The 17,420-nt window shown below is 40.4% G+C and overlaps 1 protein-coding gene across 3 annotated transcripts in view; it reads left to right on the top strand.

Annotated features, from left to right (window-relative positions):
* ZNF318 (zinc finger protein 318) overlaps window positions 1–17,420 on the top strand; it is a 49,591-nt gene that overhangs the window by 8,238 nt on the left and 23,933 nt on the right. For all 3 annotated transcript variants that reach the window (XR_011996258.1, XR_011996259.1, XM_072732443.1), the window contains exons 3-9: window positions 1,170–1,809; window positions 2,808–4,250; window positions 6,935–7,034; window positions 9,681–9,985; window positions 15,482–15,685; window positions 16,142–16,241; window positions 17,212–17,330. Coding sequence is in view for 1 of the 3 variants with exons in the window: in XM_072732443.1 (XP_072588544.1) it covers window positions 1,170–1,809; window positions 2,808–4,250; window positions 6,935–7,034; window positions 9,681–9,985; window positions 15,482–15,685; window positions 16,142–16,241; window positions 17,212–17,330 (2,911 nt within the window). In the remaining 2 variants the exon portion in view is untranslated. The remainder of the gene's footprint in view (window positions 1–1,169; window positions 1,810–2,807; window positions 4,251–6,934; window positions 7,035–9,680; window positions 9,986–15,481; window positions 15,686–16,141; window positions 16,242–17,211; window positions 17,331–17,420) is intronic.

Genomic DNA, 17,420 nt, shown 5'->3' with positions numbered 1-17,420 from the left:
TTCCCAGATCCAGGATTAGCAGAGTGCTTGTGGGAATAGAGGCAAAGTAGAAAAGAGGGAATAAGACAGTCAGTGAAGGAATTTTATGGTTTTTAATATATGAACTAGCAAAATATAGCATTGGAGAACCTTCTAAAACATGTGAGAAAATCATGCCAATTGTATAGCTCAGTAGTTTAAAAAAAAATGTTTCCCACAGTGAAATACTTCTTTTCCAAATGATATATAGAACTTTACCTCATAAACAGATAAAATTGTGGCTAGTACAGTTTCACTATTGTGGAAGGCTCAGAGCTATGCAGACTCTGCTTGCTTGCTTCCTTTCTAGATTTTATTTATTTATTAAGAGCATGAGTGGAGGGAAGGGAAGAAGGCCAGAAGCAGACTCCCTGCTGAGCATGAAGCCCAACATAGGGCCCAATCCCAGGACCCTGAGCCAAAGTCAGATGTTTAACTGACTAAGCCACCCAGGTGTCCCCTGCTTTCTTAGCATGTCCTTCCTTTAGCAGCTCCTGAACAGTCTTCAGAATCTCTGTAGAACATAGCTTGAAAATCATTGATCTGGCCTGGTGTTTCTCAAATTTTAAAGTATATACAAATCACCTGAAGATCCTATTAAAATGCAGATTCTGATTCAGTAGGCCTGAATGGAGCCTGAGAATCGACATTTCCAAAAAGTTCCCAGGTAATACTGATGGTGCTAACTCAGATCACACTCTTGGTAACGAAGAGCTAGAATTTAAGCTAGTGCAGAGTTGTGTAACTTAGGGCTTTTTGTAGTCTGGTAGTGGTATTTTCACATCTCCCAAACTCGTGTGATATTTTTCATCCCCAAAGCCTAGTCAAAGAGCTCTAGGCTAAGAGCTCTGTCTAGACAGACTAGTAATAACTCCCGTTGGTTAGAGGCTGATGCTACTTGTGCCCTGGGGAAAGGGAGAAGAAATGTGCCATAGGTTTGTTCTTAGACTTCATGATTATCGTGTTTTGTCCTAAGTATTCTGTAGCCCTCTGGAGAATGTCAGGCTCTTAATGTCTGGTCTTGCTCTTTCCAAGTCTACTGTATTCAGTGATGCTTGTCTCTTTCTTCAGGGATGAATGTCAGGCTCTTAATGTCTGGTCTTGCTCTTTCCAAGTCTACTGTATTCAGTGATGCTTGTCTCTTTCTTCAGGGATGACCTGACTGATGATTCTGTCTTCACTCGAAGTTCCCAGTGCTCTCGAGGTCTTGAAAGATATATTTCCCGGGAGGAGGGACCTCTTAGTCCCTTCTTAGGACAACTTGATGAGGACTACCGGACAAGAGAAACTTTCCTGCATCGTTCTGATTATAGTCCCCATATCAGTTGTCATGATGAGCTGTTGCGGGGAACAGAACGGAATAGAGATAAACTCAAAGGCTCCTATGCCATACGACCAGAGGAAAGGAGCCGGGAAGCCAAACGACCCCGTTATGATGACACAGAGAAGATACATAGCATGGGAGGTGATCACACAACTTTTACATCAGGGACCCGCAACTATCGACAACGTAGAAGAAGCCCAAGCCCTAGGTTTCTAGATCCTGAGTTTCGAGAGCTGGACCTTGCCAGGCGAAAACGAGAGGAAGAGGAGGAACGGAGTAGGAGCCTGAGTCAGGAGCTGGTTGGAGTTGATGGTGGTGACACTACCTGTCCCATTCCTGGACTGTCAGGGGTTCTAACAGCATCGGAGCCAGGGTATTCTTTACATCGTCCTGAGGAAGTATCTGTGATGCCCAAAAAGTCAATTCTGAAGAAACGGATTGAGGTGGACATGGAGCCTTCTATTCAGGTCTCTGCTGCCTTTCTTCTAGGGTCTCTTGCTAGTCCCCCTAATATCTTAAAACTTGGTTACTTTCCTGGGGTGGGGGGGTGCCCGTAATGGAATCTTTGTGATATATCCTGGACCAACTTTGTTATGCCTATGAGCTATATCTTCCAGGATTCTCCAAAGGAAACTGTAGGCCTTGTAAATACATCAGTAGACGGCTTCTATTGTCATATATTAGGCTTTCTAAATAAACATTTTTGAGTATTTAGTATAAGTTTTTTTCTTTAAATTGGATAGTCCTGTAGGAATCTGAATATGGGTGTCTTGGAAATGAAGTTTGAAGGGCAAAAGGAGGAGATTATCTGAATTTTCCTAATTTCTCTTTAGAGAAAAGATTTATGAGTGGCAAGACACTAGATCAGAAATCATGTGATTCTGATTCTGGTCCCACTGCCACCAACTTGGTGTGCGATTTTTAGGCAAGTCACCTGACCATTTCGGGCTTTGATATTTTTTTCCTTGTCTATGAAAAGATGAGCATGATCACTAGTTTTTAGCTATTCTCTTAGGAGCCAAAAGTTTCTGAAGAAGGACCTAAGGGCACATAAGGAAGCAAGGGGAGGCCTGATCAAGGGTTTCACAGTTTCTGATCCTACTTCTGTCAGAGCAGCTTCAATTTTATATGTTGTTTTTTTCCCTCCTTTGAGGGACCCATGGAAAAGAAACTAGCTAGAGCATTCTAAAGTCCTTTTGAATTCATATTTCTTGGTAAAGTTTACAACAGATGGGCAAAAGTGAGGATTCATGCCAATCTGCCTTATTTCCTGTTCTCCTTGCTTCAGCTGAAGCATTTGGAGAGGTGGAGACCCGAATCCTCAACCTGACTAAGGATACTGTACCTCCCTTTCATTCATACTTATCATTACTCTATTAGTTCAAGAAGAACCAAATATTTATCTCAATTACTGGTTTTCTGAGATTCTGCATAAAGGCTAAATCAGTTGTGCTTGTCTTTGCAGCTTGAGAGTTTTTCCAGCAGTACCAGCTCCAGCCAGGATCACCCTGTGTACTCTGGTCACCCATCTCTTCCACTAAGTGGTGCTATTGCTGCTTTTGCCTCAGAGATTGAAAATAAGGGGACTATGGTAGAGACTACCCTGAAGGAACCTCAGGGCAACCTCTACCAATGGGGTCCCCTCCCTGGGATGCCCAAAGACAACAGTCCTCTCAGAGAGAAGTTTGGAAATTTTCTGTGCCACAAGGAGAAATTGAATATGAAGGCTGAGGGGCCTGAGCGACACACAGACTTCTTGCTGCCCCATGAAAGGGCTAGCCAGGATGGCAGTGGTTTTTCCCGTATTTTGAGCATGTTGGCAGACTCTACCAGTACACAGGAAAAAAGGCGCCGTAGTTTCCCTGACATTGAGGATGAGGAGAAATTTCTCTATGGGGATGAAGAAGAGGATTTAAAGGCAGAATCGCCACCAAAGCCCCTTGGGGGTTCTGATGGTGAAGTCTTGAGACAGAAGGCAAGCCCCTTGCCCTCTTCAGCTCCAGCTGTAAAACTAGAATCAATAGAAGAGACCAATCCAGAATATGCCAAGATTCATGACTTGCTCAAGACCATAGGGCTGGATATTGGGGTAGCAGAGATTAGTAAACTGGCCGCCCGCACCCAGGAACGACTTCATGGCAAAAAACCATCACGTTCCTCTGCTGACCACCGTTCATCAGTTGACCGGCACTTTTCAGCAGACCGCTGTTCCTCAGTTGACCATCGTTTCTCAGCTGATCGGCACTCCTCAGATTCTCACAGACTGGAGAGCAGGGAGGCACACCATAGCAATACACACTCCCCAGAGGTGTCCCATCCACATCCAGTCTCCCCTGTAGATCCTTACCTGCTCACAAAAAACAGCCCCCCATTCCTGAAGTCTGACCAATCAGTGGGTCATATTGCAGGGCCAGAGGTAGTTGGTAGTGGGTTTCAGTCATCTGTGGCTGTCAGATGCATGTTACCATCAGCGCCATCTGCCCCCATCAGACTTCCACATCCTGCTTCATTATCTCAGTTTCACATGCCGAGGGCCTCTCAGTTTGCTGCAGCTCGGATACCTCCAAACTACCAGGGACCTGCCATTCCCCCTGCTTCCTTTGATGCCTATAGACACTATATGGCATATGCAGCCTCGAGGTGGCCCATGTACCCTGCTTCTCAACCATCAAACCACTCTCTACCTGAACCACACAGGGTAATGCCCATTACCAAACAAGCTACTCGTAGCCGTCCCAATCTCCGTGTGATCCCCACAGTGACTCCTGATGAGCCCAAGCAGGAGGAGTCAGTGCTAGGCTCAATTCCTACTGCTCAGGTGCCTGTCCAGGTGTCTATCCCATCACTCATAAGATACAATCCGGAGAAGATCTCTGATGAGAAAAACCGTGCTTCCCAGAAGCAAAAGGTGAATATTAGCTTTGGGCATTGTGTGCCTGAGCCTTCCTTTTTTTTTTTTTTTTTTTTTTTTTATTTATTTATGATAGTCACAGAGAGAGAGAGAGGCAGAGACACAGGCAAAGGGAGAAGCAGGCTCCATGCACTGGGAGCCCTATGTGGGACTCGATCCTGCGTCCCCGGGATTGTGCCCTGGGCCAAAGGCAGGCGCCAAACCATTGCGCCACCCAGGGATCCCCTGAGCCTTCCTATTTTGACATAAGTTGATATTTGTCTTTTATAGGGACTAAGGCTCTTTTACTTAAAGTTTTTGGAGGCTGCTGTCCTCACTCTTAAGTAATGTACATATCTTCTCTTTTTTTTCATGTTTTTTCATTAGTACTAAACTAAATCCAGGCCCCGGGTCCCACTGCGATTTCTCTTTTCTTTTCTTTCTTTTCTTTTCTTCTTTTCTTTTCTTTTTTTCTTTTCTTCTTTTCTTTTCTTTTCTTTTCTTTCTTTTCTTTTCTTTCTTTCTCTTTCTGATTTTATTTATTTATTTATTTATTTGTTTATTTATTTGAGACAGAGAAAGAGACACAGGTCAAGGGAGAAGCAGGCTCCCCACGGGGAGCCTGATACAGGACTTCATCCAGGACCCCAGGATCACACCCTGAGCTGAAGGCAGATGCTCAACCACTGAGCCAACCAGGCATCCCCCACTGTGATTTATTGACTTTTTTAACTTTCAGGACTTAAACACTATGGGTAGGAGTTGAAAACTCTGAAGTTTTCAATATGACCTTGTTAGGGAGTGAGGAACCAAAATTGGATTGGCTGAAGGAGAATCTGTAAATCTGTTCTTCTCTTAGTGAATTTCAGATCTTTTTCCTATAGTGATTATGTGGGTTGAAAGCTAATACCTGGTTGTTGCTTGGTAATTTAACCCAAGAAATAAGCTTTGCTTGTTCTGGCTAATTTAGAGTCTAGGAATAACAACATTTTTTAAATGACATTTAAAAAAATAGTTTTTATGCTCCAAAGCTCATTGTGTTCTCAGGTATAGGAAGGGAGCAGTGACTGGGGTAAAGATATAATAATTCTAGATGTTTTAAAACAGCAGGTAGGGGCGCCTAGGTGGCTCAGTTGAGCGTCTACTTTCAGCTCAGGTCATGATCCGGAGAAGGTCATGATCAAGTGCTGTGTTGGCCTCCCTCCTCAGGTGGAAGCCTGCTTCTTGCTCTCCCTCTGCCCCCCCCCCACCACCATTTTGTGCTCTCTCCCTCTCCCTCTCTCTCAAATAAATAAAAAATTTAAAGAAAAACCAACAGGTAAAAATTATGTAGGTATGAGAATACAGAATAGCAGATTTCAAATAGAAAAATTAATGCATACTCTTAATTTTAAAGGTCCTTAGTAACAACTCACTTTGTTTAGGAACAAAAAAATAATATGTATAAATTTGGTTTACTAATAAGGAAAACCTAAGGAGAAAAAAAAGGAAAAATTGAAGGGCCAATCATTTTTTTTCATTTTAAGAGAAATTTAGCTAATTCTTGAGAAGATAAAAATCATTTCTTCTTAATGTTTAATTGTACTTGGACACTCTGAACTTCAGTCTTTTGGGAAGGAGGAGGACTGATTCAATACAGACAACCAAAACCTGAGACTGCACAGACACCGTTTGGAGACTGAGTACTTTCCTTTTACTTCCTCTTCAAGAACCTAGCAGTTAATTCAGGGCTGATAATAAACAGGTTTTCCACACTAGTCCATTATAGACAAGCTATATTGTTTTTTTCCATCAAATAGTAGTAATACAGTTGAAACATTGTGGGCTTTTGGCTATTTGTGACCTGGATTTTATTTTATTTTATTTATATATCTGGATTTTAAATTTTCTTAACAGTATGGCCTTGGATATGTTACTTGATCTTTCACAACTTCTGTTTTCTTACTATAAAATTGTCATGAGAATTAAATAAGATGATACATGTAATGCAACTTACACAGTGTGTCCCCTATAACACTTACTAGTTTCCTTCTTGTTGGCTCCCTTTGAGCTCAGAATCACTGTCTAATAGTTGCTGTCAGTAACTTTAGGTTAATATTTATAGTGTAATGCTTCCTGAGGCTCTTGGAGGGTTCAGTCGGTTAAGCATCTGATGCTTAATGTTGGCTCAGATCATGATCTCAGGGTCATGGGATTGAGCCTCACATTGGGCTCCATGTTGAGTGTGGATCCTGCTTGAGATTCTCTATCTCCCTCTGCCCCTCCTAGCCCCCCTCCCTGAAAAAAATAGTATAGTGTTTCCCTACATAAAAATAATGCTTTCTGAGCAATGTAGCTCAGAAAAAGATAATTTTATTCGGGATAATTTTATTCAGAATGAAATACCACCTTTGCTATAAAGTCAGAACTTTTGTGTGCAGACATTGGGATCCTTGGGTTCTGAAATCATCTACCATAAAGGCTTATGGAAGAGAGCAATAGAAAAGGGAGGATGGGGGATCCCTGGGTGGCTCAGCAGTTTAACGCCTGCCTTTGGCCCAGGGCGTGATCCTGGAGTCCCGGGATTGAGTCCTACGTCGCTCCCTGCATGGAGCCTGCTTCTCTGCCTGTCTCTCTGTGTCTCTCATGAATAAATAAATAAAATCTTAAAAAAAAAAAAAAAAGGGAGGATGTTGGAGGCTGAAGGATGTTGTATTTTGCAGGTTATTGAAGAGAGGGAAAAGCTAAAGAGTGACCGGGAAGCTCGCCAGAAGAAGATGTACTACCTCAGGACCGAATTGGAGAGGCTTCACAAACAACAAGGTATCAGACACTCCTGTGCATGACTGCCTTTTTGCAGTAACTTGAGTAGGAGACCCAAATGGAGAGCTGTGAGGACTCTTAGGTTCAGTGACCTAAAGCCTTATACTTTAAAAAAATTTTTGACTTAATTAGACTTAGAAAAAAGTTACAATAAAAAGTTACAATAATAGTGTAAAGAATTCTCAGATGTTCTCTATGATTATTAGCATTTTATCGTATTCTATCCTTTTTCTCCCCTCTCAGTCTTTGTGTGTGTGTGTGTGTTTCCTGAATTCTTTAAGTTTTAGATATTATTATAGAATTCTTATAGAATTCTATAGAATTCTTATAGAACTTATAGAATTCTATAAGTTTTAGATATTTATTTATTTATTTTACTCCTAAAAACTTAATTGTGAAGGTGAACATTCTCCTAACAACAAAGAATTCACTTGCATAACCATAGTACACTTACCAAAATTAGGAAGTTAACCATAATGTAATGGTAATCTACTGGTCTTATTTCTATTTCATTGATTGTCTTAATCCCTAAAGCAAAAGAGAATGCAAGATTATGCATTGCATTCAGTTGCCATGTCCTTTTACTCTCCTTTTTCTGTAACGGTTCCTGAATCTTTGTATTTCATGACATTGACATTTTAGAAGGAAAGTCACATATTTGTAGAATGTCCTTTAATTTTGGTTGGTGTGATGCTTCCTTTTAATTACATTTAGGTTATACATTTTTGACAGGAACATCACAGAAGTGATGCTGAGTTCTTATCAGATGTTGATTTCAGTCCTGTTACTGGTGATGTCAACTTTGATCATTTGGTTAAGGTGGTGTCTTCAATGGTTTCTTCACTGGAAAGTTACTATTTTTATCCTTTATAATTAGTAAATAACTTACAGGAAAGATGCTTATAGGAATAAATATTCAGTTACTCCTCAAATTTCCTCTCACTAGTTTTAGCATTCATTGGTGATTCTTGACTGAATCAGTTATTATAATGGTCGTTAAATAGTGATTTTTTTAATCTCATCATTTTTTCTGCCTTTATTAGTTGGCTTTCTACTGTGATAAAGAGCTTCCTGTCCATCCCTCTTCTTCCATTCATTAATCCATTTATGTCAGTATGAACTCATGGACTCTTCATTTAACAAGTTACAATAATTTACTGTCATTTATTTTCATGGCCGAAGTATCCCAGATTTGGCCAGGGGAGTCCCTTTTAAGTTGATTACTGTGTCCTTTAATATGTTCCCATCATTTTTGGAGTACTTCTTTTTGGCACAAAAAGATGTTCCATAATGCGTCTCTGATTCCATTTCTTCATCTGTGCTTTTAGGAATTCACATCCACACTGAGGAAAGAACATAACAAGGCTTCTAAATATTACAGCTTGATGAGAGTCTGGAAGAACAGAGTGGGAGGAGATACAATTTCTTCTGTTTGGGTTTAGATTGTTTAGGGATGAAAATTTTGTTTGTTTATTTATTTATTTGTTTATTTATTTATTTTTTAAAGATTTTATTTATTTATTCATTCATAGAGATGCAGAGAGAGAGAGAGTAGCAGAGACACAGGCAGAGGGAGAAGCAGCCTCCATGCAGAGAGCCTGACGTGGGACTCGATCCAGGGTCTCCAGGATCATGCCCTGGGCTGCAGGCGGTGCTAAACTGCTGCGCCACTGGGGCTGCCCAGGGATGAAAAATTTAGATATTAATCCTGTGAGGATTATTTTATCAGGACCATGAGTTTGGAATAGGAGGTAACATTAGGTGAACCTGAGGCAAAACCTTACACTCAATGTAGGTACTGGTGAAGGGTCCTTAAATCAGATAAAGTCAAATATGTGGCTGAATGTTTCTTGCCCCATGAACAATACTGTGGTTTTCTGAAGAAGACTACCACCGAATTCATTGTTTGATTTTTAAAGATTTATTTATATGAGAGAGAGAGCAAGAGAGAAAGCAAGGGCATGGCAGGGTGGGAGAGGGAAAGAGAAATGTAAGCAGACTTCAGGCTGAGCATGGAGCCCAGTGTGGGGCTCGATCCCAGGACCTTGAGATTATGACCTGGCCAAAACCAAGAGCTGGATGCTTAACTGACTGAGCCACCCAGGTGTACCTGGATTCATAGTTAACAACACAAGGACAAATGCATACAAACTTGTATATACCATTTTGGGGATTCATGGAGTTCCTGAAGCTGCCTGTAAATCCTTAGCTAGTAACTCCTCTATAAGAGATAATGTTATCACTCATCCTTTATCCTCCATAGAAACTTTACCTAGGGGGTGCCTGAGTTGATTAAGCATCTGCCTTCAGCTCAGGTCATGATCCTGGAGTCCCGGAACAAAGCCCTGTATCAGGCTTTCTGCTCAGTGGAGAGTCTGCTTCTCCCTCTCCCTCTGCCTCTTCTCCTTATCCCCCCCCCCCCTTTCATAAATAAAAACAAAATCTTTAAAAAAAAAAAAAAAGGGAAAGAAACTTCACCTAAACTAGCCCAGGTGGAAGGAGAGTCTGTCTTGCTTTTAGGAAGGAATGTTTTAAGGGAAAAGATTTTGTGACCATAAACTTGGGAGATTACTACTTATGATAGAAAAATGGCTTGTCTTAACCTATTTTCCTTGTGTTTCTTCTTTTTGACATTTGACTACTCAGGAGAAATGCTACGCAAGAAACGAAGGGAGAAGGATGGCCACAAAGACCCACTCCTGGTGGAAGTGAGTCGGCTTCAGGATAACATAATGAAGGACATTGCAGAACTTCGACAAGAGGCAGAAGAGGCAGAAAAGAAGCAGTCTGAACTGGACAAAGTGGCTCAGATTTTGGGAATTAACATTTTGGATAAATCCCAAAAGTCGTCACATGACAGTAAAGAGACCATAGAGAAGCCTGGGAAAGCAGACAAATCTAAGAGCCCAGAAAAAGTATCATCATCCTCAAACTCCTCTTCTAACAGCAAGGTAACAACTCAGCTTTTCCATTTCTATTCCGTCTTTTATTTCATGGACTCCTAAAGAAGCCTTCTAACTGAGCATTTCTTAGTTTCCTTTTCCAGCCTGTTCTTACTCTTATTAGAGTTATTTTTGTAAAACACAGATCAGATCATGGGACTCTACTTCAGAATTTTTTTTTTTTTTTTTTAATTTTTATTTACTTATGATAGTCACAGAGAGAGAGAGAGAGGCAGAGACACAGGCAGAGGGAGAAGCAGGCTCCATGCACCGAGAGCCCGATGTGGGATTCGATCCCGGGTCTCCAGGATCACGCCCTGGGCCAAAGGCAGGCGCCAAACCGCTGCGCCACCCAGGGATCCCCTACTTCAGAATTTTAATAGTTGTCATTGCCCACAGAGTAGAATCCCAAATCCTTAGCATTCAAGGCCCTTCGTGTTTCTGTTCTAGCCTTTACTCCTTAACCCACTCAAGCCTTGTCTCTAATCTTCTTGTAACTTACACATACACCATTTTGTGCGTTCACAGTTAGCAATAGGGTCATCACCATGCTGCATGGCCAGTGAGTATATTTCAGTTCTCAAATCAATATTTGATACAGGGAGCCACTGTCTCCTAAAAATGCTTTCTTCCCTTGGCTTTTCTAACATTTCTTTTCCTCCTAGTATGCTGGCTGCTGCTGCTTATTAGTGTCTTTTGCTGCCTATTGTCTTAATACCAGATCTTTAAATATTTCAGTTCTACAGGACTCTGTTGTAGCTTAGTTCTCCAGAGTTCTGCTCTCTTCCTGGGTCATTTCATCCAGGTCTATGCTAAAATACCATGCTGTCAACATCTGGTTTTGTATTCTAGCTCAAATGAGTCTGTGAGGCCCAAATCTGAATGTCCAACAGTCTTAGTCACCATTTCCACTTCATTGTTTCATAGACACTTTGAAATCAACATATCCTAAACTAATGATGTGTTTATCCTTCCTCTTTTCTGCCTTCAGTGTTACCCATCTCAGTGGCCCTACTGTCCAACAAGGTTTTTTTGGTTTGTTTTTTGTTTGTTTTTAAAGATTTTTAATAATTTGAGAGAGAATACGGGAGAGAGCACAAGCGGGGGAGCAGCAGAGGGAGAGGGAGAAGCAGGCTCCTTACCTAGCAGGGAATCCCATGTGGGGCTCTATCCCAGGACCCCAGGATCATGACCTGAGCCAAAGGCAGATATTTAACCGACTGAACCACCCGGGCACCCCTGTCCTACAGTTTTCATGCCAACAACCTACCAAGCTTTCTTAGTGTTTCCCTCTCCCTAACTGCTGCATGCTGAGTCAATGACAGATTCTTCCAATTCTCCCTCCAAAGTAAATCTCAATTTCATCCATTTCACCATCTTTATTGCCTCCAAGTTCAAGCCACCTATAATTTTTGCTTCTTTGATTACACTCTTAATCCTTTCTCCACATACAGCCAGTGATTGCCATACTCTTTTGCCTACCTCTTCAGCTTTGTTTCATGCTCCTTTTCCCCCTTGCTCATTATAATTTCATTACTGGCCTTTTCTTCTTCTTCCTTTTCTTCCTCTTCTTCCTCTTCTTCCTCTTCTTCCTCTCCTCCTCCTTCTCCTCCTCCTCCCCCTCCTCTTCCTTCCCCTCCTCCTCCTTCCCCTCCTCCTCCTCCTCCCTTTTTTCTTCTTCTTCTTCTCCTAGTTTTTTTTTTTTTTTTTTAAAGTAAACTCTAACCCCACCTTGGGCTCTACTTCACAACTCTGAGATTAAGAGTCACATGCTCTACCAACTAAGTCAGCCAGGTGCCCCTCATTACGGGCCTTTTCATTTCCTTAAATACATCATCCCCTGTAATGTCTTTGCATTTTCTCTTCTTTCTGGTTACCGTGTAGATTTCAGTCTTTCCATATCACCTAACTAACTCATATTCATCCTTTTTCTTTTTTTAAGATTTTATTTGTTTATTCATGAGAGACAGAGAGAGAGAGGCAGATACATAAGCAGAGGGAGAAGCAGGCTCCCTGTGGGGAGCCTGATACAGGACTCGATTCCAGGACCCTGGGATCACAACCTGAGCCAAAGGCAGATGCTCAGCCACTGAGCCACCCAGGTGCCCCACTCATATTCATCTTTCAGAGCAAAGCTTAGATTATTACCCTCTCTTCCTTAATTTCCCAGCCTCTTATATTTGCCTGATAGACACTCTTATAATACCATGTCATTTTCCTTCTTAGTATTTCTGATAGTTGTAATTATATAATTACATGGGTTCCCTCATTTGGATTTTAAGGTTGAAGGGATTAAGGACAATTATGTCTCATTCTCCAGTATAGTCCCCAGTTCATAGTTCAGTGCCTAACACATAGTAAATGAGTAATGCCTAAGAAATATTACACTACATCTTACACTCCTTCCACCTCAAAACGCACTTTTCCAGATGTGCAATATGATGTTATACCTCTCTAATTTTGCATTAATAATCCTCTTAACCTAGAATTACCATTCTTCCACTAAGGCCCAATTTGATTTTTTTAAATTAACATATAATGTATTACTGGTTTCAGAGGTAGAGTTCAGTGATTCAGCAGTCTTATATAATACCCATTGCTCATTACATCATGAGTCCTCCTTAATGTCCATCACCCAATTACCCCCCTCTCCCCTCTAAGGCCCAATTTGAATATTACCTACTCCATGAAAAATTCCTGAATTCTACCCCAATTTAGTCTACCCTAATTTAACCAGTCCTTTTTTAATATATTAAAGAATATATTAATATATAGTCAGCCCTCCTGTAATATATTTTCTTTGTAAGGTTTATTTCATTCTTTATTATCTAAAACTTGATTAAGATCATGTCTGTTCTCATGCCTGTCTCCTCCACTAAGTAAGAACTCCCTGAGAATAAATATCTTTGTGTTTCTTATGGCATCCACTTTGTCTAGTATATTGCACATGTTCAATTCATGTTAGGGAAGTAGAGAAGAGGTTTTCTGTATCCTGTATCAACCAATCTCTAATTTTTCCATGTTGGGGATCCCTGGGTGGTGCAGTGGTTTAGCGTCTGCCTTTGGCCCAGGGCGAGATCCTGGAGACCCAGGATTGAATCCCACGTCGGGCTCCCTGTATGGAGCCTGCTTCTCCCTCTGCCTGTGTCTCTGCCTCCTCTCTCTGTGTCTCTCATGAATAAATAAATAAAATTTTTAAAAAAAGTTTTCATTTTTCCATGTCTTCCTGGGAGAGTTCTCATTTTTAACCAGGTAGAACTATACTCTTTTTATACCAGGGTCATTGAGTGGCTTTTGATGGGAGAAGAGTTTGAAAGTTCTGGCCATTCATTCATTCATTCATTTATTTATTAAGGTCTGGCCCTTTATAGTTGAAATATACATTGTTTGGGGTCCATTTGTACACTAGCCCCATAATGACCTATCTCCTTGATTTGAATGAGGCTTCATGTTCTCTGAGGCCAGTATGGATATGTTATAATTCAGTATTCATTTCAGTAGAAAGGAATGTTGATTCTACAACCTCTTTACTACCTGGTTGGTATTCTTTCTATGCCTCTCTTTAAAATGCAGAGTTGGTTTGAAATTTTCTTTCTCTTTCTCTTCATTTCATGAAAATAAACACATATACATACAATTACACAATTCATTTACCTAGAGACAACCATCAGTAATATCTTGGTATATATTATTTCAACTGTTCATCTTCTGTTTATTAATTCATTAAACAAATATTTACCAATCTCTAAGAAAGCGATAGGCACTATTTTAGATAGGGGGAAGTATAGCAGGGAACTATACAGACAAGGTTCTAATTTTCATGAAATAGGAGAAGATAATAAACAAGTATGGGTTAGGTAATGACAAGTGACTAAAAAAAGAAAACAGGATAAGGGATATAGAGTAGTTATAGAAAATTATTCGTATAAAATGACACTTGACAGTCTATGTCTATTTACATATTTTATTGATTATCCAAATGTATTTAGTTTCTTCTTTCAATATATCATGAACATCTTTTCCACATTAATAAATAGATTTCTATGGTATAATTTTTTTTGGTATAGTTTTTTTTTTAATTTTTTTTTTTAATTTATTTATGATAGTCACAGAGAGAGAGAGAGAGAGAGAGAGGCAGAGACATAGGCAGAGGGAGAAGCAGGCTCCATGCACCGGGAGCCCAATGTGGGACTCGATCCCGGGTCTCCAGGATCGCGCCCTGGGCCAAAGGCAGGCGCTAAACCGCTGCGCCACCCAGGGATCCCTTTTTGGTATAGTTTTTAATGACTTTATTTTTTCATTGTTGCACAAATACCAACATTTATTTAACCAATCAGATCACCTTCCATTTGACTTAATAATTTACTTTGGATCAATGTCAAGGAGTGGAATTGCTAGGTCAAAGGGTAAAAAGAATTTTGAAGTGTATAATATATATTCTTAGATTATCTTTCAGAAAGATGATGCCATTTAATATTTGCCAGCAATGTATACACGTTCCCATCCCTTACCTGCTGGATATGATTTATTGAGTGACTTTTGAATAAGACTCTAGTAGTAATTCAAAGATTATCTTTGAAATCTGTTTCCCTTTCTCTAGCCTGTCTTCCTCTTCTCACCAACCTTAGTTCCTTGATCTTCTCTCCTCATTCATACTTCCTCCCTCCTTCTTCCTCCCTCCCTCCCTTCCTCCTCCTCCTTCCAAATTATTTTTTTCTGTGCCTCTTTCCCCAACATTAATCAAAATTCTCATTTCCTGAGTACCTTGTTCTTAGCTTGCTGACACATGAATTCATATTAAGGTATTTATTATTGACAATCTGGGGAGTCTATGTGTTTCAAAAAGGATTCATGTTAACTCAGAGGTGTTAAATTCTAATGATGGTATTTTAGGCAGTTTGAAATATTTTATCCAGATTCTTTTAGTCATCCCATGTGGATGACTGCCTGCTTTATCTGTGCACAACATCAGCCCTACTCTCCAGTTTTGCATACCAGGGTGTGTCTGTGATAAGTGGGTTCACTATTATGTGTTTTCTGCATTTTCTTAACCTGTTAGTTACCTCTTCCATGTTGCTTTTTTTCTTTTTAGTTATCATTATGATTTTTAAATTTAATGTATTTTATTGCATAGGGAACAGATTCAATATCTATCGAAGGTTATATAGTAAAAAGACTCCTCTCCATCCTTGTTGTGTACTTCGCCTCTCCAAAGGCAGCCAGTGTTTCCATTATCTTGAGTATTTTCCTAAATATCTTAGGATGTATAAGTAAACATATTGCCATTACAATATATTCTCCATGATAAGGTAGTACTATGGAATCTAGTTCTGTTTGAGCCTTGTAGACAGATTTCTCATGAGATTTTCCCCCAGATTATTTATAGCTTTAGGTACTAGAAATATGTCATATGGCCCTATATCTGCTATTGCAGTAAGCTACCTGCTTTTTCTGAGAGAAGACAGATCTAGAATTCCTTCTGAGTGCAGGTGTTTTCCCCTCTAGGAATCAAAGGTAAACAGTGAGAATTCCCATACTAAAAGCCCCAAGCCTGCTGAGAGCCCCCAGCCAGCTGCTAAGCAGTCTGATCAGCCTATTGCTGCCTATGAGTATTACGATGCTGGCAATCACTGGTGCAAAGACTGCAACACCATCTGTGGGACCATGTTTGACTTCTTCACTCATATGCACAATAAGAAGCACACACAGGTAGGTATCTTGCCCACTGTTATTTCCATTCTTGCCCTCCTTCTCCTCAAACTTCTACACCCCTATCTGCATTACAAAGCTGGAAAATGAAACATTCTCCAATGGGCAGGAGCCCCAATCTGAAGAGCCAAGAGATACCAACAAAGGAGACACCATCCCCAGGGCTCAGTCCAGGGGACCTGCCTGTAACTAAACACCATGACAAGTGTAAGTGAGGCTTCTGCCTCTTTTGATTCCTTGAGTACCTGATTATTTCTTTCATTTTATCCATTGCTAGTACTTGCTCTAACATTTGTTTACCTTTTCCACAGGTGATTTCCGTTTAACAGTTGGCAGAGAGGGTGGGGGTGGGTAGCTGGGGGCTTCTGGTCCTCCTGGTGTGGGGGAAAAAAAAGAAAAAAGTGGGTCATTGAATTTTAGTGCTGTTGTGTGAGCGCCTCTGCCTCTCGCAAATAGACACTGGATCCTTACAACAGACCTTGGGCTTCAAAGACCCAGAGTGAGGCCAAGCAAGATGCTGTAAAGCGTACTGACAAGATAACTGTTCCTGCAAAAGGTATGTCCATCCCCCCATCTCCCACCTCCTATGTAGTTTCCTTACATTTAGCCAAAGAAGAGGTGCCCCTGAACTAAGGTGCTAGGAAGTAGCATAGGGCGAGGTATAACCATTTTGTTAACAAAGGTGTAAGAATGCCTTCTATGTGGAAAAATAGTGTATTAGATCCTGAAGAAATAAAGCGAGATCTATAAAACAAAAATGATCTTTACCTATATGGCCAAAATTCTGACAGATGTTAAACTTATACATACCTACTTTAAAAATAGAACTGAGGGACAGCTGGCTGGCCCAGCCAGTAGAATATTCAACTCTTGATCTTGGGGTCATGAGTTCAAGCCCCATATTGGGTGTGGAGCCTACTTTAACAACAAAAGAAAATTTAAATGCACCAAAATCTTATTCATTTGAAATCCAGGTTAAAAAAGAACAGTAAAAGATACAGAAATTTAACTACCTTTTCAACTAAGAACTCTAAAACATTTTTGAACAGTTGTTATTGGGGGTGAGTTGAGAAGTAGGAAGTTTCTTTGTCTTTATATTTCTCAATTTTTTATCTTCGTAAGTCATCATTGCTGCTCCTTTAGATCTATAGAAGGTAGATTTCTGAGTAATTAGTACCAACACGATAGATCCTCATACAAATGGTACTGAGCTAGCTATTTGGGAGTATAGTTTTTAAATTTCTTATGCTTAGTGGTAGTTGGAGTTTGAGGAGTATCAACAACAGAAATGAGTCTGGCACAGGAAATTCCTGAATTAACTAGTTAGTGTTCCCAAGAGGGAGAAGGGCTAGAGGTCCTAAGTACAAGCTTTAAATTAGAAGACTATGCCATTTGGATTCATCTAAATGACAGTGTGGGTAAGGTCCTATATACCATTAACTTTTTTATTGCAAAGGGGAAGTGGGATTTCCTTTACTTATACCTGGGTGGAAATGACTTATTTTCTTGACTTCTGCTGCTTTCAGGTTCTGAGTTTCTGATTCCCATCACTGGATATTACTGCCAGCTCTGTGAGGAGTTTTTGGGGGATCCAATCTCTGGAGAGCAACATGTGAAGGGTCACCAGCACAATGAGAAATATAAGGTTGGTCTTTGTAGTAGTTGTAGAGTTTTCCACTTTCTATAGTAATCCTTTTGACTTTGTCAAACAACTTCAGAGTCAGAAAAAGTCACT

This window comes from Vulpes vulpes, chromosome 1, assembly GCF_048418805.1.
Source record: "Vulpes vulpes isolate BD-2025 chromosome 1, VulVul3, whole genome shotgun sequence".
NCBI classification, from domain to species: Eukaryota; Metazoa; Chordata; class Mammalia; order Carnivora; family Canidae; genus Vulpes; species Vulpes vulpes.
Note: the sequence above shows the minus strand (reverse complement) of the source record. Positions and strands in the feature narration are given on the sequence as shown.